The sequence below is a fragment of the Thermobia domestica genome, chromosome 3 (assembly GCF_964235325.1).
Source record: "Thermobia domestica chromosome 3, izTheDome1.hap1.1, whole genome shotgun sequence".
Taxonomy (NCBI): Eukaryota; Metazoa; Arthropoda; class Insecta; order Zygentoma; family Lepismatidae; genus Thermobia; species Thermobia domestica.
The window spans coordinates 69925292-69949551 of NC_137456.1; the positions used below are offsets into that span (position 1 = coordinate 69925292).

General features: G+C 35.6%; 1 protein-coding gene across 1 annotated transcript in view; it reads right to left on the reverse strand.

Moving 5' to 3' along the window:
- Positions 1-283: 283 nt before the first annotated feature.
- Positions 284-24260, reverse strand: part of LOC145681826 (uncharacterized) — a 73738-nt gene continuing 49761 nt past the window's right edge. The window contains exons 5-9 of the mRNA XM_081753434.1: positions 18153-18328; positions 11372-11548; positions 7349-7642; positions 6734-7027; positions 284-6414 (exon numbers count right to left, since the gene is read on the reverse strand). Coding sequence (XP_081609560.1) covers positions 5967-6414; positions 6734-7027; positions 7349-7642; positions 11372-11548; positions 18153-18328 — 1389 coding nt within the window. The 3' untranslated portion in view covers positions 284-5966. The remainder of the gene's footprint in view (positions 6415-6733; positions 7028-7348; positions 7643-11371; positions 11549-18152; positions 18329-24260) is intronic.

Consider the following 24260-nt stretch of genomic DNA (forward strand, 5'->3'; position numbering starts at 1 on the left):
CGCCATAACAGAGATGGAAGACGATATACCAACCCTAATCACTTCGAAGTTACTTCTCACCTTTGAATGAAAAAGTACTGCAACTGATAAGACAGAATAGACTTGTTTTGCAACGAGAACAACATAAAAGGAAGCTCACTTTTATAATACTTTTCAACTGCCCGAATATATTAATTAGCATTTGTACTATTTTTAAGTAATAGATTCACCAAATAAAATGCTTTAACATCTCAAGATATTGGTATGAAAATAAAAATAATAAATATATGAAAACAGAACTATATTAGTGAAAACGATAAACAAATTTATTACTTTGAACAGACTGTTACATCTCTTCTTCGTAAACAGTCACAAGAAGGTTTACATTACAAATTTCCCTTTTCAAGTTATGGATGATGCTATCAGTACATAAACAGAAAAAAAAAAAAAAAAATGGGGTTTTGTACAAAACTATCAAACAAAACTTTATACAGGAATAAGAAACTCGATATATAGTACTTAGTACAACTGCACATATAACAGCATCTACAAGTTGGCGAATGCTAATCGACTACAGAAAAAACAATGCTATTATGTTGTAGAATAACCTTTACATACGTTAACTACAATAAAGCCATGATATAATTAGTAACTAAAATCATTTCAACAGATCCGCAACTCATCACTATTATAACATTAATGAATACAATAACCACGAAAAAGCTGGGAAGGACACTGGTCTAATATTTTGAATACTAAGTAAATACACTACTCGAGTGACGTACACACAATGTCATTAAGCAGGACTGAAGCATACAAGTTCATATCGTTTCAGGACATGGTCGTTTGATATTTTATTGTGTTAATACAGTAAATTTTTATTTTCCGTATATTGTGGAAGAGCGTTGGTTTACAAACAGGTACCCTCGATTTAAGTACGCCAGTGCACCGTTCAAAATAATTGGTGAACAACGAAAAGGATCTTCAAAAATATCTTCGGAAAGTGACATTACGAGCTCTAAACCACAAGAAACCATATCAATAGGTAGGAAAAGAAATGGCCGCGACATATGGACACCTGCATCAATTAATGTATCATCAGAGCCATCACACAAAACCGTGCCATTAAACACAAAAAGGAATGTCAACGGCAGGTAGTCAATTGAATCATTTATTTCTAGCATCAGAGCACATGATTCAGAAATTCTAGCACGAAGGAAGAAATTCGGAGACACCAGAGTTCAGAGGTGGGGCGACAATGGAATTCATAAATTAAAATCTGACTGTAGGTAGAATAATGCACCATCAGTATAATTTACAGGAATATTTGCCGGAGAGATCCATAGACAAGATGGAAGGGGAATAGACATAGCGGTATATGTCTATAGCTTTCAGGTGTCGCGGGGTGTCATTCTTCAAATTTAGGAACCGCTTCAAACAACAAGAAATGTTCGAAAAATCGAGGAAAATGTCTAAATAAACATCTGACCTCTATACACACAGGTAAAAGGTGTACTTGTTTTAATTGCAAAACATAGTAAAAATAGGGCTATGGAACGTCATGATTAGAAGCATGTCGGGTGAAGCCAGGTTCTGTTCTCCGATGAGTTGAGATTCAGTCTCCAGCCCGACAATCGGCAAGTTCTCATCTACAGAGAGCATGAAACTCGAAATAACTGAGTTTTTGTGCACAGTACATTCAAATATAATGGAGAAGGATTGATTATTCTTGCTCTAGGAATCAACATAATAAATTCTTTGGCTTTGTAAGTAGTCCCCATGCCAGTTAACAACCCAGAAGTTGACAAGAAATTCTTCGACCTCTGTATGCTACAATTATTCTTTTCCATGCCTTCTTTACCTCTTGCGTTACTTGTATCCATTTTATTTCTATAAAAATACGTTTTTCTTCATTATATAATTTAACAAATGACTGCAACAAAAAATAATCATGCTTCTACTCATGATATAGTAATTTTTTCACCTATAATTACCTTCTAAAAACCATTGCTAAAATTGAATATTATGGTATGTAAATCCACACTAGTGTTCTTAAAATCAAAACAACTTTTTATTTGAATATTCGCACATTATTCGATTTTGAACAAACGTAACACAACCATCTATAAGATACTTCTAATTAATTACACGTTCTATTATTAATTTCCCCCATAAATTACAAAAATCATGCAATACATGGTCTGGAATATTCAGAAAATATAGCTTAAACATATTTTGACAATCTCTTCGGCTACAAGTGTTACTTTTAGAAACAAAAGAAACAATAATAACGTACATTTATGAAATACTCTTTTGTTTTCTTAAAAAATTAAAGTATCAACTCATATTTAAGAGAGATTACTAATATATCGGAATATATTCTTATATTATGGCACTAGGACTAAGTTTGAACATTGAACCTCACTTAATATATTAAAGCAAAATAATATTTTTCCTAAGAAGTTCTGCACCGAAATAATTTGAGCAACAGGAATGTAAACACATGATTTACATGATAAAGCATGGTACTGACTAAATAAAAAAGAAGTGAACAAATTATTTTGATAATAAATATATATATGATTTATTTTAACATATAAGCTCACACCAGACTGATTCAAGTTTAACGTCTCTTTTTAGTTACAAGCCTATATGAAACGAACCTACTGTTTATAGTGGGACCCAAATCACCACTATCCGAGTCTAGTATCCCACTAGGCCAATGTACACAAAGCACAAACATTTGCCATTTGGCCATGAAAGAGCACTGTAACTTACATTAGACTGAAATTAACCAAAATAATACATACATTTTATTTTTTGAACAACGCATTTTTAACTATTTAAACTAAATTCATTTAGGTAGTTACAAATATTGTTTATACATATATTCTAAACTTTATATTAGGAATACATAGAAATCAACGTTCGTATAACATTAAGAAATCAAAAGAATTATAAACAGTACTCTTCCACTTAAATAAATATTGCACAAAACTACGCAAATCGAGAAAGCTGATCACCGCCTATTAAATTTAAAGTTATGTTTTTTTTAAAAAAATGAAAAAAAACTGTTCTCTCTAGTTCGTTTACAGATTCATTGATAAATATAATACAACCGGTTCTTTAAAAATAATAATAATAATAATAATAATAATAATAATAAAAACGATCCCATTTTCTTTTATCTGACATAAATATAAAGGAATATCTTTTATAACACGATTTTGAACAATGCGACATTTTCTCTAAAACGGTTTTTATTATTTCGCATATTTACGAATGGGCAAAAATCACCAAATTATTATTATTGTTTATTATCGTAATTTTTGCGATCAACAAATTAAATTTAAAGATATTGTAAATAGATATCGAGTAAGTCGATTTTGTAGAGTGTAGAACTAATTAACCGCATTATACAAGGTACTTCTGTATATATATATACTAACGCATCTAAAAAATTGTTGTGAGTATACTTTAAGTATTACACAGAAGGCTATAGAAACAAATAACGTTTAACTTTGCTCCAACATATGAAAGTACAGATTGCAAATAATGAAGATCAAACTAATGTTTCTCGACCAATGTTCAGACATTGAGAGTGAAGAACAAACCTAGGAAAATTAGAATAAAAGTTCATAAATTGTTCTACTGATATTCTCCTGATAATGCCGCAGTTATAAGTCGATTTTCTGTTACAGTAAATAAGTGAAATTAAATTAATTCTTTTAGTGTAATGTTTAAAGTTTTACTAAAATAGACGGAAGTGTAAATGAATGATTATGGACATATTAGTGTAATAAAAATGTGGAAGGAAACGGCAAGAACTTCGGTAAATAAGATGTACAGTACAAACTCACATGGACTGGGAACAAATCAGAGACTCTTTACACTAGCTGCGAACTATCGTCAGTGAGTCACAGTGGTTTTAATATGAGGTAAAGCTTAGTTCGATTTCTTTACGTTAGGTTGGTTAATACCTACTTTCCTTTACAAATTGTATAACGTATTCTCAGTATTTAAACGTTCCTGCTTTCTTGTCACAAAACGATATACTTCAATCGACGGTCACTAGTTGGATAGAAAGTACACTGATGCAATTTTTCTATACTCAAATTATTATAATGTTTAATAATGTTACTTTACATTCTTACATATATGATGATCAGCAAAGCTGTTTTTCATCGTTTAAGCCGACGACGCAGAAGATTCACATTTCCTTATGATTATGAAAATAACGGGAAAACTACTGACAGATGACATGATTAGGACAACACAAGCTCTATTGTTGGGACTTACCAAATACCACAAAACAGTGATAAATGCCAATTTGTCTATTTATTTAGAGTTAATGTTCTTTTTTTAGTATCAGTTGTATATGACAAGACCTAGAGTCTATTATGGAGATCAAAGACAGAATCTAAGTGAATACTGAAAAATATAGATTATAGATTCGAAAATGTCACCGGGATACTATTTAGCACCATGTAATTTCAGCGTAAATTTTATGATGTATACATTTATTTTCTTATTTTCCCCACTTAAAGAATTACTATTTTTCAGTTTTCAAGTAAGTATAAATGAAAATATGCAACTATTCCAAATGTGTATTTACTTATGGATGCTATAAGATGTACAATGATTGTAAAATTCTTACCTTGTGTATCCAGCTAAGTTCATTATTATAAATAATTTCAGTGTGTTCTGCTGCTTTCATCAGTAAATTTTTAAAACGGTTTATATGTTAGTTAATTAGAAAGTATTCTAGAAATACACTAAATAAAAGTACATGCATGATAGTTAAAATATTTTGTAATTACTGTATACAAAACTGACAGGCAGCTCAGCGTTGATATTTACTTATTTCAACATTCGTTTTCAAGATGATGATGTGTTTATTTTTGGAAAAAGATCAGTTTCGTTATTCTCTTCTCCCACTGTATATATATATATATATCACTTTCTTTAAAAAAAACTTTAGATGGAAAGTGATAAACAATTTCTCCGGAATTTTCGGTTTTATCATCAACTATAACTACATTTCCGATCATTAAAGCTTCATTAATTCTTCAGGATAGTTCACAGGAAGGAAGATCTTAACAGTAAGTCTCGTTCAGCAGTTTTAAGAAGTTGTTGATGAAAGTGGCAGCGCTCGTTGAAATTATTTAAATAATTCATCTATTGAATACATAAGGCAAAATTTTTAGATTTATATTCGAAATGTGTTTGATGTTTCGTTCAACATTCTTAACATAATGTTTAGAATTTCTCAATTGGATTTCAAGATATACAGAGATTTTACAACGTATCGAAAACACATCCACGGACTGACTTTATGATCTTATGTAACAGAAATATAATAAAAAAATGGGAATCACTAATAACGTGCAATCTAAACGATTACTGAGATCTTCATCCAAGATTATATGCTTTCAGTAGACTTATTGATAGTATTACATTATTAGGACGCTATGCTATCAAAAACACTTTGTTCAAATTTACGCTGCGAGTTCAGACCAAGTTTTGAAATAGAACATCAAAGGCACTTTAGCAATCTAGACCACATTCTAAATTCTAGCACTATTTAATGGAATCTTCAATGGTATGTGTTAAGGATCTTATTCTTAATGCAAGTCATGTATTTACTCAAGATTCTACCATGGAGACCAAAACGGTATCATAATTTATTTAATAATTAACAAGTTTTATTCTATTTTATTTTTTTTCTGTCACAGTTTCATTTGATTGAGCCACAGATACTACCACCAAATTATTTGTACTTGCTCTGATACTGCCAGGAATGTGACTCCGTAAAGAACGTATCTGTTAAGTTCACGGATCAGATCATGAAACAATTTGTTTAGACTTTACTTTATAAATCGGTTTTTAAATAGATAAGACTCATTATTATGAGTTGCCACTCTTTAAATATTAATTTAATTCACTTTACACAATGCACTTTTATTAATCACTGCAAAAGTATTTGTTCAGTCAATTTGGTTTTCGTTCTGAGGGTGCGGTTTTCCTGCTCCACAAATACATCCTCTTTCACGTCCATGTTCTGATCGATGTTTACGAATGTAATGTCTTTTCAAATGGGTCTTTTGTCGGAAGTTCTCATTACAGACCACGCACGTGAAAGGCTTTAAATCGCTATGGATCCTTGAGTGAGTGATTAAGTTCCCACGCTGACTGAATGCCTTATTACATACCGAACACACGTATGGCTTCTCTCCTGTGTGTCTTCTTATGTGTACCATCAGGTCCCTTCTTCTTTCAAATCTCTTCCGACACACATCACATGCATGCTTAAATTTACTTTTCCCATCATGATCTCCTGACATATCACTGGGATCGTACAACGGATCCAATTGAGTTTGTACATAGAAGGCTGCATCATCAGGAATAAGGATAGCTGGATCTTTGCTTTTGCACCTGCAAGAAAAAGAGAAACTACCATATAGAAAAGACGTTGTATTGTAAAGTTGATAATATCTTTTAACATGAATAACCGGCCCTATTACTTTTCTGCATACTTTATCACAATAATATAAAGTATCCATTGCGCTTTTACGTTCAAAGAAAGTATTTAGAAGGAGGAGCAATCACCCATCAGTTTATTTTAAAAACTTAAAGTTTACGTCTTACAAGTAACGCTGTATACTAATAACGTCCATCCTCTGATCGATGTTTACGAATGTAGTGTCTTTTCAAGTGGCATTTTTGTCGGAAGCTCTCGCTGCAGACGACACACGTGAAAGGTTTTTCATCGCGATGGATTCTTGAATGAAGAAGTAGGTTCCCTCGCTGACTGAATGCCTTATTACATTCTGGACAAACATAAGGCTTTTCTCCTGTGTGAATTCTCATGTGTACCATCACGTCTCTTTTTGATTCAAATGTCTTCCAACACACATTACATGCATGCTTATATTTCCCATCATGATATCCAGATTTATCACTAGGATCGAACAAAGGATCCAAATGAGTTTTTACAAACAAAGAGGTATCGTCATGAGTAAGAATAACTGGATCTTTGTTTTTCCACCTGCAAGAAAAAGAGAAACTACCATATAGAAAAGACGTTATATTGTAAAGTTGATAATATTTTTTAACATGAATAACCGGCCCTATTACTTTTCTGCATACTTTATCACAATAATATAAAGCATCCATTGCGCTTTTACGTTCAAAGAAAGTATTTAGAAGAAGGAGTAATAACCCGTCAGTTTATTTTAAAAACTTAAGTTTACGTCATACAGGTAACGCTCTATACTACTAATAACGTCCATCTTCCGATCGATGTTTACGAATGTAATGTCTTTTCAAATGATATTTTTGTCGAAAGTTCTCGCTGCAGACGACACACGTGAAAGGCTTTTCATCGCGATGGATTCTTGAATGAGCAAGTAGGTTCCCTCTTTGACTGAATGCCTTACTGCATTCTGGACACACATAAGGCTTTTCCCCTGTATGAATTCTCATGTGTACAATCACATCTCTTTTTCTTTCAAATGTCTTGCAACACACATTACATGCATGCTTATATTTCCCATCATGATATCCTGATATATCACTAGGATTGAATAAAGGATCCAAATGAGTTTTTACACAGAAAGATGTATCATCATGAGTAAGGATAACTGGATCTTTGTTTTTCCACCTGTAAGAAAAAGAGAAACTACCATATAGAAAAGACGTTGTATTATAGGGGTGTGAATAGTTTTCAACATGAACAATCATGCTCTGTTCTTTTCTTGCGTATTGAAAGAATCAGAATAATACAAGCATCCAACACGTTTCAACTCCATAAATATTTAGGAGGACGAGGAGATATAACCATTCAGTCTAATTTTATTTTCGTTTATTATATTTTTACATCTTACAAGTACTGTTGCATACTAATGATGGGTTAATATGGTCTTTAATATTAGTGCAGAGAACATCAGAGGGCATGTCTGCGGAATTTTTCGAGATTCTTTTCTTTACACTTTATTATTCCAAATTAATCGTCATTTGTTTGCATTTCCCAACTTTTTCATAAATAACGGTTAGAGGAAGTAAGCAACTACACTCTCTCTCTTTTTCTTACATATTATATATACTCAATATTAGAGATCTAACATCTATTGTGTTCGAAAATTTGCTATTTTGGGTCTTGAGATAATGAAGTATGCTTTGTATTATATATTACCCTTATAGGCAGTCTAACTTACGGAGAATCATTACAGTTTTCTAATTGACCATCAGCAGTTGAGCCTCTCGAGGGGAAGTAGCATAGGTGAAAATTACAATTGTACCGCTTCAAGCTAAGGAAAGAAAACTTATTAATGTCGTAATTCTTGTCTACAGGTTCAGTTTTTCTCACAGCTACTTCTAAAATTGGTCGACTTTATGTAAAATAATTTGACATTTTAAAAGATATATTATCAATCCATGAGGAAGTGAAAAAAAATGAAATGAAATCTTTGAGTTTTACGTCCCACGGTTATGCCGGTTAGGCTAAAGGAGACGGTGATGATGAGTAATGAATGAAATGGTGGAATGAAGAAACTGGGAGAGCCCTGAGAAAACCCACGCACACGGTGTTTGTCCACCACAAAGTTCACTTGGCGGGGGCTGGGATCGAACCCGGGACCCCTAGCACCAGAGGTGAACGCTCTACCACTGAGCCACCGCGGCCCCATGAGGAAGTGAACTTTCTACAATTATTGTAAAAACTTTTATGAAACTAGTTTCAAGAAAGTTTTACAATAGTGAAGTACATAACATAAAGGGGATTTTTGTTTTGCATTTACTGCCCTGTAAACAAACTGCTGATTTTGTTTATACTCAAACATTGCTCCCAATCTTTTAACACTACAATTTCATACGTGGAATACTTTCTTCTGTATTATAGCCAGTGAGAGCAAAAGTGTTCGGATTCCATGAGCTTCATTCCGTACCAGTCTTCTCAAAATTTACGGACTCCAACGTAGTGCAAAAGCTGGAATAAGCAATTGTAAGTGCTATACCGATTGTTGCCAACCGAAACGAATATTCTGCATTGCGTTGACGCAAACCTCTGCGGAATAAGACTCCATGTTAAACTGTAGAGCCCCACATGACATAATTTCGATGCTCAAAAGGCACGCAGGAACGTAAATTTATTAGTACTGGGACTTCATCTCGGCCATACTTGGCACTGGAATCACATCAGAATGAGTGGACGCAGGATTTTCTAAATTTTGGCATTTATTCTATTGTTAAGGTCGATATTTGCCATGTTTTATCAAGAATTTATTTTTTCTGTAAGTCATATCTATCATTAAACTTCCTCCGTATTCAACAATCATATTTGAGAAAATAAAGATATTTATCTGATATTTTAATTTCGAAACGTCACTGTCTGTAGATTCTTGAAAACTATCTTTATGGATATTTCTTACGTTATCCCAACTCCAAACTTTACCTGCCAAATTCAAGTTTATTTTTTAAACTGTATTTTATTTATTTATTTATTTCTGCCACTTTCTGGGATGTAAAGCTACTTTTTGTTTGCAACACAATCTTCATTCAATATCATATGATTTTCCTTATAAAAGGAAAATTTGAATTTAAAAAAATAAAACAGAAATATGGTCTAAAATGATTCTTTTAGATAAAGATTTTCTCTTAATTTAGAAGAAAAAATATTTTCTATATGGATAAAACCGTCACGTTTTAGCCTTAGAATATAATGAACAGTAATAAATACACTCATCTACTGATTAAACTACTTTATTTTTACATAAATTCTGTAAAATGCCATTGTATGAATATAACAATCACTTATTATATTCAAAATTATTTTTATAAACACATAGAATACTTTAAAAATTATATTTACAATATAAATAAATAACATTACAGAAATTTAGTTTTAATTGCAGCAACAGTTTCAGAATGAACTCAAAAATTTAAATAACGAAGTAATGAAATATACCTGAAACGGTATATAAAATCTATAAAACTATATACAATAGTGTTCTTCTACTGTAGGATTAACTGGAAGTGTAACATATGTTTACGATACATTTATTTATACAGATTTCTGGGCCTTAAGCCCGTCACGTATGGGAGAGAACGTCCCTTGGCAAGTATATCTGGGATAGGGAGGAAGGAAGTGGCTGGAACCTGTTTATTAGGTACCATCCCAGTATTTGCCTGAGCAAAATCCAGGAAAACTTCATTCAGGATAGCTAGCCTGATATTGCTGTTACAACTTTCCCACCCAGTGTCCCCATCAGGAACTGAACTCGGGATCTCTCACACCAAAGGCGAGAATGTTTAGGATCCAGATGGTACATCTCTATACTATAGTTGTTACCTTCAACAACTAAATAAAGGAGAACAAGACTAGAAAAAAACTCAGTAGATAAGGTATAGTGACACTGTTTAATAAACTTATACTAATTGACAAGGTCCAGGTCGCTGGGTTTAACTGACATTACGTAACCTCCATTATCTAGTCCTTGGTTTACTCATTAATATGCTCGGGACAAATATTCAGAATAATATTTTTTAAGGTAATATAAAAGAACGAAATATAGCGTTTGTAGGTAAACTTATGCTGCCAAAATTTTCAAAGATTATTAAATATAACACAATGAATTGCTATTGGCGTTAATTCAATTCTAATAGAGCTTCCTTGTGGCTATCTGGTTAGCGCCAGAAGACTTGCGATGGATTCCCAATGGGAACTCATGTCGTTTAAATCCCACGTTAAGTTGTAGATCCACGTTCCATATAGCCTCGGTGCTGAAAGACACGCTATATTCCTGATCCACTAACCAACAACCAGTGAAATCTATTAATTGGTTCAGGTATATACCGAAATACGTTTACAGTACTCTGGAAATCCCTGAAATTTTAAGATCAACCGTAAACTTTGTTTTGATGTCACGTCTGCCTCATCATAGTAGCTATATAATAAGACTTTCAATCAAAATTCATATAGAACAAAAACATACATCTAACAATTTTAAAATGTTAACTTTAGAATAACATTTAGAAATCGCTTATCCTTTTGACAAACTTAACCACACACGTAATCCTTCACTGTTACTTTACAGTGAGGTTATGTTGACTGAAACAATGCCTGCTCAAGTGTTGCTTGAGACGGAAGCTTTTGAAACATACTAAACACGTAAAAGGTTTTTCTGATCGATGAATTCTAGTATGAATAACAAGGTTTCCTCTTTGACTAAATTTTTTGTTGCACACTTTACACTCATAGGGCTTCTCTCCTGTATGTGTTCGAACATGGTATCTTAAATTTGCACTATGCGTAAAACTTTTGGAACATATTTCACATGTATATTTCCTCTTTGCGTTTTCCCTAGCAAGTTTTGCTTCTTCAATGACATTATACCCGGAACCGCAACTGCCATGTGAAAAACTACTAGTGTCACTGTTTTCATTTGCATTAAATATTTGCTGAGTTGGCACGATGTTGGTTTGAACCACTTCCCTTCCCTGATTAGAGAAATGTGAAGATACATAAACACCTGATGGATCTTCCTTGAAAGCAAGATGGTCAAACGTAAACCTGTAAAGAAGATAAAATCAACAAATGTGAGGACGAAGCTACAATGTTATATTAGCAACTACATAAGTAGGATAAAAAATAGTGGCAACACTTCTTACGTCAGAGGACTGTGTCTCACTAGTCAGCACTACAGGAGTTCCGTAGGTGATAAAGAAATGTAATGAATGAAGTGTGGCGAATGGTAACGATGCGATGACGGTGTGTTATTCAGTCAAAAGCAGAAGCGCCATAGTAATATGTTTAGGAAAGACGAAAATAATAATAAAGAAAAAATGAAATGAAATCTTTGAGTTTTACGTCCCATGGTTATGCCGGTTAGGCTAAAGGAAACGGGAGAACCCCGAGGAAACCCACGCACACTGTATTTGTTCACCACAAAATTCACCTGGCGGGGGCTGGAATCGAACCCGGGACCCCAAACACCAGAAGTGAACGCTCTACCACTGAGCCACCGCGGCCCCCTAGGAAAGACGAATAACGTGCGTGGATCAAGATTGAAGTAGCACGCGGGTGCAGTGCACAATAATGCTTTCAGAGTCTTCGTGATGAATTTTCTCCAAAACGAAGGAACCACTTCGCGGGAAGCACTACAACACACGATAAGCAATTATCCATGCCATATGGCAGTCCCTGTTACACATCAACAAAGAGTTGTGCCAGTGTACGGCGCTTTCCATACGTGTGGCAAAAGGTGATGAGAGATGGAGGGCGACTATATTGAAGGACTTACAACATTGTTGCCATTACGTTTTATCCAGCTTTTGTAGAATTTATTTCATAGGCTCATTGACTAGCAGAAATAGTCTAATGAATTGAGAACGAGAGAGGAAGCATGGCATAAGTCGAAATAATTTCACCATGACTATGGCAAGAAGAAAATATGTCTCTTGTTAATCATGAACAAAATTAGTGTCTGACACATACAATAGCATTAAATGTATTCTTTCTGTGCGTCCTAAATGATGAAAATATCTCGTCTATTAAACTACTATCCCCACCATAGTTTATTAGAGCAGACATGGTGCTTTTCCTGCAATTTACTCTTAGAGATGATCAAAATTCTGTAAGAATTTTCGCTTCTTACTCGTTATTTCATTAAGAAAGTTTTATTAAACTCGTTATTTCACAAATAAAGTTTATTTAAGATTATATTTGGGAATGTATGGAATATTGCTACGATTCCTTAAAAGTAGCATTATAAAACTCATATAAAATATAATCGAGATTTTTTCGGCTTCATGTTCAAGAAGGATCTAGGAAGAAAACGTATTTTTTTTTTAAAGTTCAACAACAGCCCCAAGATTATGCTCTTTAGGCTAATGGAGACGGGTAATTAATGGAATTGAATTATTGTGAAATTAATATTTTGTCTTCTCACACCAAAAAACGTACTTTGAATAAAGTGAAACGAGACACACGCGCTAGCTAGCTACTAAACCTGTGGAGAGTGATTTTTTTTCACGTACTACGATTATACACCGAGACTAAGACAGAGACTGTGATAATGAGATGGATTATAATGCGGGAATGAAGAAAGTGAGGGGAAATGGAAGATCTCCGAGATAACCCACGCATATGGTGTTTGTCCATCACAAAGTCCACTTGGTGTGTTCTGGAATAGAACCAGAGACCCAGCACTGCAGACAAGGGCTTTACTACTGAGTCCCTATGTTTCTCCACAAGTCTTTCATGTAGAGAACTGTACTCTACAGGCAAAAGCATGAACGCTTGCAAAAATGGCAAGAAATTTTCGAAATGTGGATGGAAGAAGAACAGTTAAAATTACCTGAGGAGAAAGGGAAACAAACGAACTGGGATGATCAACCAAAGTATAAGATATAATTTTAAAAAGAAAGAAAGAAAGTGGTTGGGATATTGCTGAAAGGATCATCATCCTAAGAGAACATGATAAAAGTAGAAATCAGTAAACGGGTCCACAAACTATGGACGGCCAAACGCGTAATTGCTACAACTAAAAGAAGCTAGTTGGGGACCACAGAATATGGAAAGTTCTTGGTTTGCGTCAAATGACTGCAGAATAACTATAACCATTATCCTAATTTTAAAACGAGAACGTCTCGGTCTATGCATCATGCTAATTCCTATTAGTAAACAATCACGCTAATGGATGTCACTATCTGCGCTACCTAAGGAAAATAATGTCGCTAGCATGCAGGCTATTTGCCGATTTAATTGCAACTTAAAAACTGTATCGTTTCACTTTAAATATTTTCAAAATACGATAAAGACCGTATTTACCATATTTAGAATTGAACATTAATATCTGTGAACTTCTACAGTAACATATTGTGACAATTTAACTGCACCGTATATATATTGTTTCAGTTTAATTATTTCAAAATCGATAGTGATGATATTGAACTTGGATGTGGTTTGCTGTTTCCTATTAGGACAAAAGCCGCAACAATATTAACCAAATAGTGTTAATATTTGTGTAACTGCATGTTACTTTGTGGGCAAACTAATATATCAATGTAAGCAATTAGAGCACGATTTGAACTTATAAAATTCAGCTTGGGCGCAACAACATCATGAATAAAAACTAGTTTCTGGCAAAGTGGAACATACGTGTTCTTTTAATGCTGAAATTGCAATGCGATGCAATTGCTATTTACTTACTGAGTAATTCCTTCTTACAATGTGATGTGAGTTCACAGCTAAAGTAGAAAGAAAATGTCACAGTGTGAAAAATCTCTAAGAAGTATCATGAATCAATATATGCACAAAAGGTATAATTACGTACACAATTTAAAGAAAAACAGTCACTGCATCATCACAACTGTGAAAGTTATTATGCCTAACGTAACTAAATCTTACTAGATTGATGAAGTTTATTTCCCTAGCCCTTCATTTAGATTAATGAAATGAAATCTGTAAGTTTTATGTCTGATGATGAGAAATGAATGAAATGGTGCAATAAAGAAAGTGGGGAACACCGAGAAAACCACGCACAAGGTGTTTGTCCACTACAAAGTTCACTAAGCGCGAGCTGAGATTGAACCAAGGACCCCATGCACCAGTGGTGAACGCTCTACCACTGAGCCACCGCGGCCCCAGCTTAACCCTTTCGTTACCACCAAGGGTGTATCCAAAAGTTCCAGGACAGTGCTCATAACATGCAAACCGCTTGCAGTTCACGAGTTTCCCGCTAGGATGTGTTGCGGTGGTGTCTTGTGAGCCAGTGTGCCTAGTAGCGTGGTTTGAAGTGGAAGCGTTTGAATGTTGCACATGTTTTCGTGTGTGTGTTGCATTAGCCGTCTGAGATTTTTCTTATCTGGAGGGAGTTAAAGAACAAAGGGTGTGCATCAAATTCTGTGTAGCATTGGGTAAAACGTCATTAGAGGCTATGAGACCATCGTTTATGCTTATGACCCAGAAACTAAACTGCAATCTTGTCAAAGGAAGAGTCCTGGTCTCCAAGACCCCCCCCCCCCAAAAAAAAGCACGCATGGAAAGAAGCAAATTGAAGACGATGCTCATTTGTTTCTTTGACCAAGAGGGGATCGTACACCGGGAATTTGTCCCACATGGAAGCACGGACAATGCAGACTTTTACTATGATATGCTAAAAGGTTGCGTAAAAATGTGCGTCGCAAAAAGCCACAGAAATGGCATAACGGTAATCTCATTCTCCACCACGACAATGAACCTGCACACCGGTTCTTTTAAGTGGCGCAGTTTTTGGCTAAGAACAACATGACAGTGGTTCCGCATCCCCCATACTCACCTGACCTGGCCCCTTGTGATTTTTTTCTTTTTCCCAAGCTGAAGCTTCGGATGAAGGGGCGAAGATTCGACACCATTCCAGAAATCCAAGAAGAATCGCAGCGGGTACTTGACACTTCCAAAGACTTCCAGAAATGCTTCCAAACATGGCAGAAACGCTGGGACCGCTGTATTAATGCAAAAGGGGAGTACTTTGAAGGCGATGAAGGAATTTAACTTCAAAGGTAAGAAACTTTCATTTTACAGATTCAGTCCTGGAACTTTCGGATACACTCTTGTATATATGTTCCATCATAGTGTCTAGTACAACTAGTGGTAGTTGCTGTTCTAGTACGAGTGGGAAAACTTATTTCACATCGTACCATCTGTAGGAGGATTGATGTAACTAAAAAAAAAAAAAAAATCTCATATAAGACTGCTTTGATTTGAATATAATGATGAAATGATAGTCATTAGGTTAAGTTACCGACCTTTCAAATTTCTATCATTATAATTATACTAGCTAAATGCCCATCTCTCGCACAAAGAGAATAGGTTTGCACCCTCCTCCCCTCTCCCTTCAATGAAAATGTAATGACAAACACTTTTATTTTTGGTATAAATTTTGAATCCTCTTCCTCCTTAGGACACGGCCTTCAATCAAATGACATGATAAAAACCCAGTTTGGCCTACTCATATTTTGCAGAAGTAATTCCAAACGGGTTAGCATTTTCCCAACCCCGAAAGCTATGGATTCGATACTAGCCTCGGTCACTTTTGATGTTTTATTTTCATTTCTTCTCACCCCTATGGTCGATCGGGGCTGAACTTAAGACATCGGCATCGTGATGAAACTATTCATCTCCGTGACCCCGAAAACTATGGATTCAACACTAATATTGGTCGTTTCGGATTATGTTTACACGTCACCACTCCCATCCCTAGCGGTGGTAGGAGAATCTTACCTTCTCTTTTTCTTCAAATTGTAAGTCATACATGCAATAAGTTTGGTTGAAATTACTCCAGGCGTTCAATAGTTATGACGAAACATCCATACATATATACATTTTTATATATGGATGCTGCCTCCTCCCCTTAAAACGGAAACTTTCAAAAACGCTGGGACAGAGGTCTGCTTATTTATGAAGAAAGAAAAAAAAAAACGCACAAGTAATATGATCAATACTCAAGTTAAGCCATTGTTGTCACATGTATCAAAAATAATCAAAATCAATTCAGTGGTGTAGGAGTTCGTGGACAAACATCATTACACTCATTTGTGTGTGTGTGTGTGTGTGTGTGTGTGTGTGTATAGATTCCGAGGGTTTTTTTTCCTAATCTATCATCTATCTACAATACTTTCCTTCTCGTTTCACTAGCGTTTGCTCCCGGTGTCAATGTTAGGTTAGTTCAGATTACTTTTTGTATCTAAAAGAAGCAAGGTATTACTTCAAGTAACTCTACAATCAACTAGAGTTAACCAATGAATGTCGATACTACTGTCTTTCCACAGTCAACCTTTATTTGTCTTATACCACAACCACAAGCCACTATAATTATACAGGAAACTTCCTGCTTTTCGAAAAAAAAAAAAAAAATCCAGTAACATAAGCCACCTTGACATCAGATTAAACCTAATATAACACTTGCCACTCTTGACTCATCTACCTAAATATCAATATCTTCAGCCACTTATGGCTCCAATCAAACACATAAAGAACTACAGCCACTTATGACTCATATTCCACATACCAATAACTTCAGTTACACAACTCAATTACACATTATTTATATTCATAGTAACGCCTTTCTTTTGTTACTACGATTTCCTAACACCTTGTCCGATTGTTCACAATTAATACCTTCTCTGATACCCTAACAGGTCAACTCGTAAAATACATACGCCCATATAACGCTATTCGAGGTTCCCATATTTGACTTACTCTCACTGACAGTTTTCTCTAGCTGGTTTAAATATGGTAAACACAACCAGGAGAATAGGAAAGGAAACAGGATTACGTTACCATCCTCTCTACTTTACGCTCGAAACGAACGCGTACAGTGCTACGTGCTACAACGCACAAATCCGAAATATTTAGGTATCTAATAGTTAATGGCAACGAGAGTTACGAATGTTTTTCTCTTCCTCTCTCGGTCACGAACATTGAATGTTACTATCTTTCGTTCGCTTGATCTCTCAGAAGGGATTTTCTAGCCCCTTTACCAAACGTACTTTGTGAGATCATTAAATCACTAAATCTCTCTCTCTCATGCTTAAATATTGTTGGCTGTTATAAGGACCGGGCTGACGATATGACTGACGTTTAGGGCTGCAGATACAATGTATACGAAAACAAATAAATCATAGTTTAACTCTATAGATATTCATTTGTACACTATTTTAGTTTCTTCTATAGATAGCCTCTAATTTCTAATAGTGTGAAATACCTATATAGTAAGAGAACTGGTTTTTTATTTATTTATTTATTTATTTATTTATTTTTTAATTTTTATAGTCGATGTCCTTGTTACAATGAGAAGAGATCATAGGAAAGGAAATTTCAGTATAAGATGTAGAATCACAAAGTAATATAGTAACAGAAGTTGCAGTTACGTTGATATATACAGAAGGTTGGTCCACATTTATGGAAACGATTTTGTCTCCTCTACGCTAGGACGTAAAGCCGTATTTCCACCAGCGGTTGTGCTCGATATGACGACCCTGACTATAAACTATAGCCCAACACCGAAGTTTCCATTGAAGCTGGCTTCTGTTCAGAGAAATCTGATCAAATTTGGACCACTCTTCCTTGCAAACTTTCCAACAAGCCACTCAATGTGCGTGGGCGACGTCAGGAAATCGCTCGCTTCAAATACTCGAAAGCACTGAAGTCCATTGGTGCAGCGTCGGGAGACTTGACAGGGATGTCTGAATATGGGACAACATGGATTCCAGTTTCACAAGCTTTGCGGGACATGTATGCCACAGCTGTTCGAGCCGTGTGGCTGGCTGCTTTGTTTGGATGAATGAAGACTTTCGACACCTCAGCACCCTACAATGACGGAATATGCTGCCAGTATAATGGCTCCAGAACGTGTTCTTGATAGTATGCTGCGTTAATTTTCACATTTCGTTCACCTCTATGCAGGGAAAGTTTCTCTTTATGGCAAAAAACTTGCAACCACCATGAAGCCACGGGGAAAACTTTCGCGGACCCAATTGGCACGGTCCTTGGCACCCTTTGGATGATAGTAAATGGCTCGAACCCGCTTGGAGTTTGACAAATAGATCCAGGCCTCGTTTAACGTGACTACATATTTCCATTTGTCACCCGCTAAATACCGTTCATAGAGCAGTTTGCAATGGACCCTGCGTTCCCGGATGTGTATGGCTGTGAGTGTGTGTACATGTGGCTTATGCTTCACTTGCAGGCGTAAATCCTGGCTGATTATCCTCTGCACAGTTGATTTTCATCTTCTAACACTCCTGGCAATGTCTCTTTGTGGCAGCGGATTCTCCTGGGTCAGCAACTTCTGCACCGGTCGAACCACATCCATTGTACGTTTGGGACGGGGGTGTTGTTTCGTGCCAATGTGCACACACCCGCTTCCTCTGGCTGTGCATTTTTGTTGGTTTGAGTACATTGGCAATATCCTTCTTGGATATGGTGAAACCTTGGACAAATACTGTTTCACAATTGCACTGTAGCTGTATCCAATGTCGGAAAGAGCGGTGATGTACCCCTCCCAGAATGGGGTTACTTTTGGAGGCATTTTACACTCGGAGCACTCCACTTCCTGCTACCGAATTCTACACACAACTGGTTTCTGATTGCTCTACTGTGTCTACCGTATGTGCGATTCTATCGCCCCTGGCGGACGTTTCACTTCGTTTCCATAAATGTGGACTGACCTTCTGTAATTTAATGAGGTAAGAAAATAAGGAAATCTGTGAAGTCAATTAACACTTACTCTCATGCTTCATTTACTTTAAGCTTCATCGCTAACTTCCCCACCCCCTACTTTCTTAAATGTTAGTGAATAACTAGACTATGAAGAACATCAGAAATTCAGAAAGTACGAGAGGTATCTGCTAGTACTATTATACAAGCTAATATTCTTTTCAAATCCCTTTGTAATATACAAATGTAAGTGCCCAACAAGTATGACGTCATTAATTGCGCACCCGAATTTCGGTTTTTTTTAAAAAAAATGCTTGGAAACGGCTATTAATTTATTTAATAGTATTTTACAGACACTACCTAACTCACCTCCTACATTTTGATATTCTAACATTATCTTTAAACTATTTACTAAAAATTAAAAAAAAAAAAAGTTTAGCAGAAAGCCGTAAAAGAGATCGGTATTAAAACTTGGATGCAAGCCAAAAATTTAAATTCTCCTACGCAATTAAGTTTGCGTCGTAGTAAAAGAATGTGTTTACAATTTATAAACAAATAAGAATCTTCTAACTACATCTGGTGAGGCTTTAATGATATTCACAAACAAAAGACACGAGAAAACTAAGATACACTTACCCGTAACGATCAATATCACAGTCACAAAGATATCTTTCCTACTCTGCCTGTACATTCAAAATGAAACATGTGTCCTTTCTGCCATCTTTCTTGTACAAACATCTTCATGCAGGGAAAAAAAAAATACTGCTCCGTAATTAATGCGGTTCTATACATAAAAAGACTACTGCTTAGTTACAACTCATATCTACATTGCATAACAAAAATCCTCCTTGAGTAGGTTTGGTGATAGTAATTCGTTTGGATTAAAGTAATACGAAAGTATAACAAATTATACTTCCACTCTATTAATTTTACGACTTATAATCATCGTCACTATTTTGCCACTCTTGGTAGGATACTTTGAGAAATTATCATACACTTCCGGTTCCCGCTAATCTCATCATCTTCACACACGATTTTTCTTTTTCTTTCTTGATTCTTTTGGATCTTTAAACGTTTTCTAGGTTTAGGAAACTCATAATGAGTTAAAGGGGCGCAGTTTTATTCTTCAGCATAGAGTATAACCTTCTCCGAGCTTTGAAAGATCACCTTTTAAGTTGGGTCGTCCCACTACCACCTCTGCTATGAGCATACTGATTTACAGCCCTGAATGTTGAACATCTCACAATCAGATATTTACGACTAATCCACTCAATACAGACTTCAGTGTGTTACATTCACCACCTGGAAAACAAAGTGAACGAACACCATCCTATCATAGATTTCTACTCGCTCATGCTCTCATCAGAACTTTGAACGAAAGACTGAAGTCACAAACCTCAAACTCTTGGAATGGTTCGAATTTTTGTTTACACAATATTCCACAGCACCATTACTACTTCTCACTCACTGGATAAATATTTACTCAAAACCATAATAGCTTTCTGAAAATGTTCACAATATTTAACTTTTTATAAAAAAATAGAATTTATATGTTTTAATTCTTCACTGTTCAGTGTATATATGAGTACAGACGCTAAAATAGCTTCTTGTTCTTTTTTCTCTAATGAAAGTTCTTGACACTGTGTGACTTCCATGAATGTTCACATCGATACTATTCCCAGAGAACTGCAATTGAGTTCCTTGGTTCTCTATGTTGAAAAAAATACTTGAAGAATCTGTTTCCAGTATTCTGTTGATTTCTCAGTTTCTCTTTTATTATCCTTCCGCTATGAGTGGATGAAATTAGGAACAAGGTTTGTTAATTGTGGCAGTAACTGCCTACGCCCTCACATTTACAAGACAGATCATTGCTGCATGCAAGGAATCTTGTAGAAAAAAAATCTGCGAAAGTCTGCTTAACATAACATGGTGTTAAAATGCAATAAAACTATGATGCCTACGTAGATATATACATATATTACAGATAGTTCCCCCATTGTTATCTTTTAGCTTTGCTCAGACTGTTGTTTTGTGTATTAAAGCGTACAGTACCTATCTGATAAGACTGCGAAACTAGGTGTAACACTATTGTAGTACTTATGTGTACCACCTATACCAGCAATGAAGTTGGAAAGGCGCATGTTGTCCTACTTGTAGTGATGTTGATGTTCAGTGTCAGAACTTTTACTGCGTTGTGTGTTGGATGCTCATCATACAGTGGTTGTAAATACATTATCCGCGTTAGGTTCGCTCTTGACAAAGCATACTTTCAGTTAGCTGGCACGTGGACACTAGACCACGTGACCAGAGAGGGCAGTTTGACTACAATGCACCTTGAAATGCACTACCTACCTTAAACAATAACGAATTGTAATTATTCAATTTGAAAAATAAAATGAAATCTTTGAGTTTTACGTCCCACGGTTATGCCGGTTAGGCTAAAGGAGACGGTGATTATGAGAAATGAGTGAAATGGTGGAATGAAGAAAGTGGAAGGAAACGGGAGAACCCCGAGAAAACCCACGCACACGGTGTTTGTCCACCACAAAGTTCACTTGGCGGGGGCTGGGATCGAACCCGGAACCCCAAGCGACAGAGGTGAACGCTCTACCACTGAGCCACCGCGGCCCCCATTTTTCAATTTGAATTTAAACAAAGAACACGTTTAGCGACCAGTGTTTTAGGCTACGCTTCTTTATCCAAGTACTAATTAATGCTAGTCATGAATGAAAATCTGTAAATGTCAGTGTTGGGTAAGTTACTTGTATAAATGTTACAAGTTACTTTACTTTCTCTTAAAATGTAACGCGTTACTTGCCCCAAGAAAGTAACTGTTACTTTACTTCGAAAGTAACGCGTTACTTTTAGGTCCGAAATTTTGAATATCGGAAAATAATCTAATTACTTCAATTTTCCGTACTACTATTACTACCGCTATTATTATTATTATTGCACGTTCTGAATCGCTTTATGTAAATGTAAGGACAAATTTTTATTTGACAGCTATATGAACATTTTCATATAATGTAACATTGTCTAAAATGCCATACTGCGTTACACGTAGGGATGGGCACGAACGAGTTTTCTTTGAAGCTCGATTCGACTAGAAACAGACATCTTTGAGCTCGAGCCGAGAACTCGGCTTGAAAAATTTCCTCCAACTCGACTCGAATTCGGGTCGAGTTTCGAGTCGAGTCGAGCCAAATCTGGTGTGTAGTTTCGAGTAACCTCTTGAAGTATCTGACATAGACAATATCATTATTAACATTATTATTATTGTTGTAGTTGTTAATTATAATAACACTGTGTATAAACATTAAAGATGTGTATAAACATTTGCATTTGAAAACTAAAAAAAGTAGTTGATTGCCAACCTCGGTAGTCGTGAAGTCTAAAAGTCAAGGACATTGTTCACGAGCTTCTGAATTTGGGTTGAGGGTCTAGGTTGAGTAGTCGGGCTCGAGCCAAACATTGTTAAAAGTTATAAGGCACTGGCCAAATAACTTCAAAACTGGTCGGCCCAGGTTTAGAATTGCCAACGACTCGAACAGCTCGGCTCACAGCTCATTTACTATCGACCCGAACCGAGAAGTGAGCTAGAGCCCTTGGCTCAGTTGAGCACAACCGAGTAGATGGCTCATCCCAACCAAGTCAGCTCGAGCCGATGGTCCACCCTAAGCGAGAAGCTCGAGCCACCGGCTCAGTTGAGCCGAGCCGAGCTGAGCTTGTTATAAAAATAATCTCTTGTGGTTTCGCTATCGAGACGAGACGAGAGATGCGAGCAGTGTCCCCTCTCGTGAGCAACACTAAAAGTATTCCATATTATTGTTTAGTTCATATTTCTCATGGCTTTCTCTTTCCAGTGTAATCAGGCCATGATTTCAAAACGAGTTAAAACGAGCGAGCCATTTATCAAACTCGAGTCGACTCAAAACTCGACGCCAAAAACAGTGAATCGGCTCCGATCTCGACTTGAGAATATAGCCTTTGACTCGACTTGAATTCGAGTAGATTTTTAACTTGACTCGTGCCCATGCCTATGCGTTAGAAGAAATGTTTGCTTATTATTATTCTGCTAAACTAATTATATAATAATAACAGCAATGTTATGTAAAATTTAAAATACAGAATATAGAGAAACATTACCCTACAATCAATAAAATAAGAACATATGAACTGGAGGTGAATCAAAACTTGGCAGTAATTCTAAAATCGATACATTCTTTTTAAAACTAGTTATTCCAAACTCTATAATCAACGGGACTTTAGGATACGCAAACTGATCTAAAAGAACTCTAATATTACATACCATCAACGTTACATCAATAAAGTATGCCTGCTCATCAGAACACTCTTTATTCATATTAACCCCTTACTGTATATTGTTAATTATGGCACCCTAGTTGTTGATACATATTTCCCACCGGGACACCACTTTACTTTTAAATTCTATCCACTATCATCTTCAGCTTTTAAGAAAAAGTGTTCTTTCAAATGTTCGAACGATAAAATATTTTCGTTCTACATCTTGATAAAAAGAACACCAATCAAAGTACATAGACTACCGGTACCATTGCACTCGTAGTTCACTCACTGAATGTATTGATTTGGAGCTGTTAAAATCTACGACAAAATCTTCCAGGTGCTTGCAATCAGTATAAATGATTTCCCTAAGGCTGTCCTCATCTTCCAAAAACAGCAAGTGGCATTATGATCTTATATGTTTCTTTGTATGTCAGTGATCGACTGTTTGTCACTGACATACGTAGTTCATGCTCCATTGTTCCATTCTGAGAAATTCACTTACAGGAAAGAAAAAATTGTTTCCGAAAAAAATATACATGTATTATAGTTATTCATCCGAGATGAGCATTTAAAACAGGCTTCGAGTTAAAAGTTTTGACACACACGTCACAAACATATTTTTATCTCTGCTTTTACCTTTACCGCCTCTAAAATTCTGGACATTTCTTGTCGAGGGAAAAATAATCAATATTGGTGAACGCTTGAAAGATGTTTGATTATTTACGATAATTTTCGAATTGAAAGTATTTCTGTTCAATGTATCAATAGGTTAAACTAC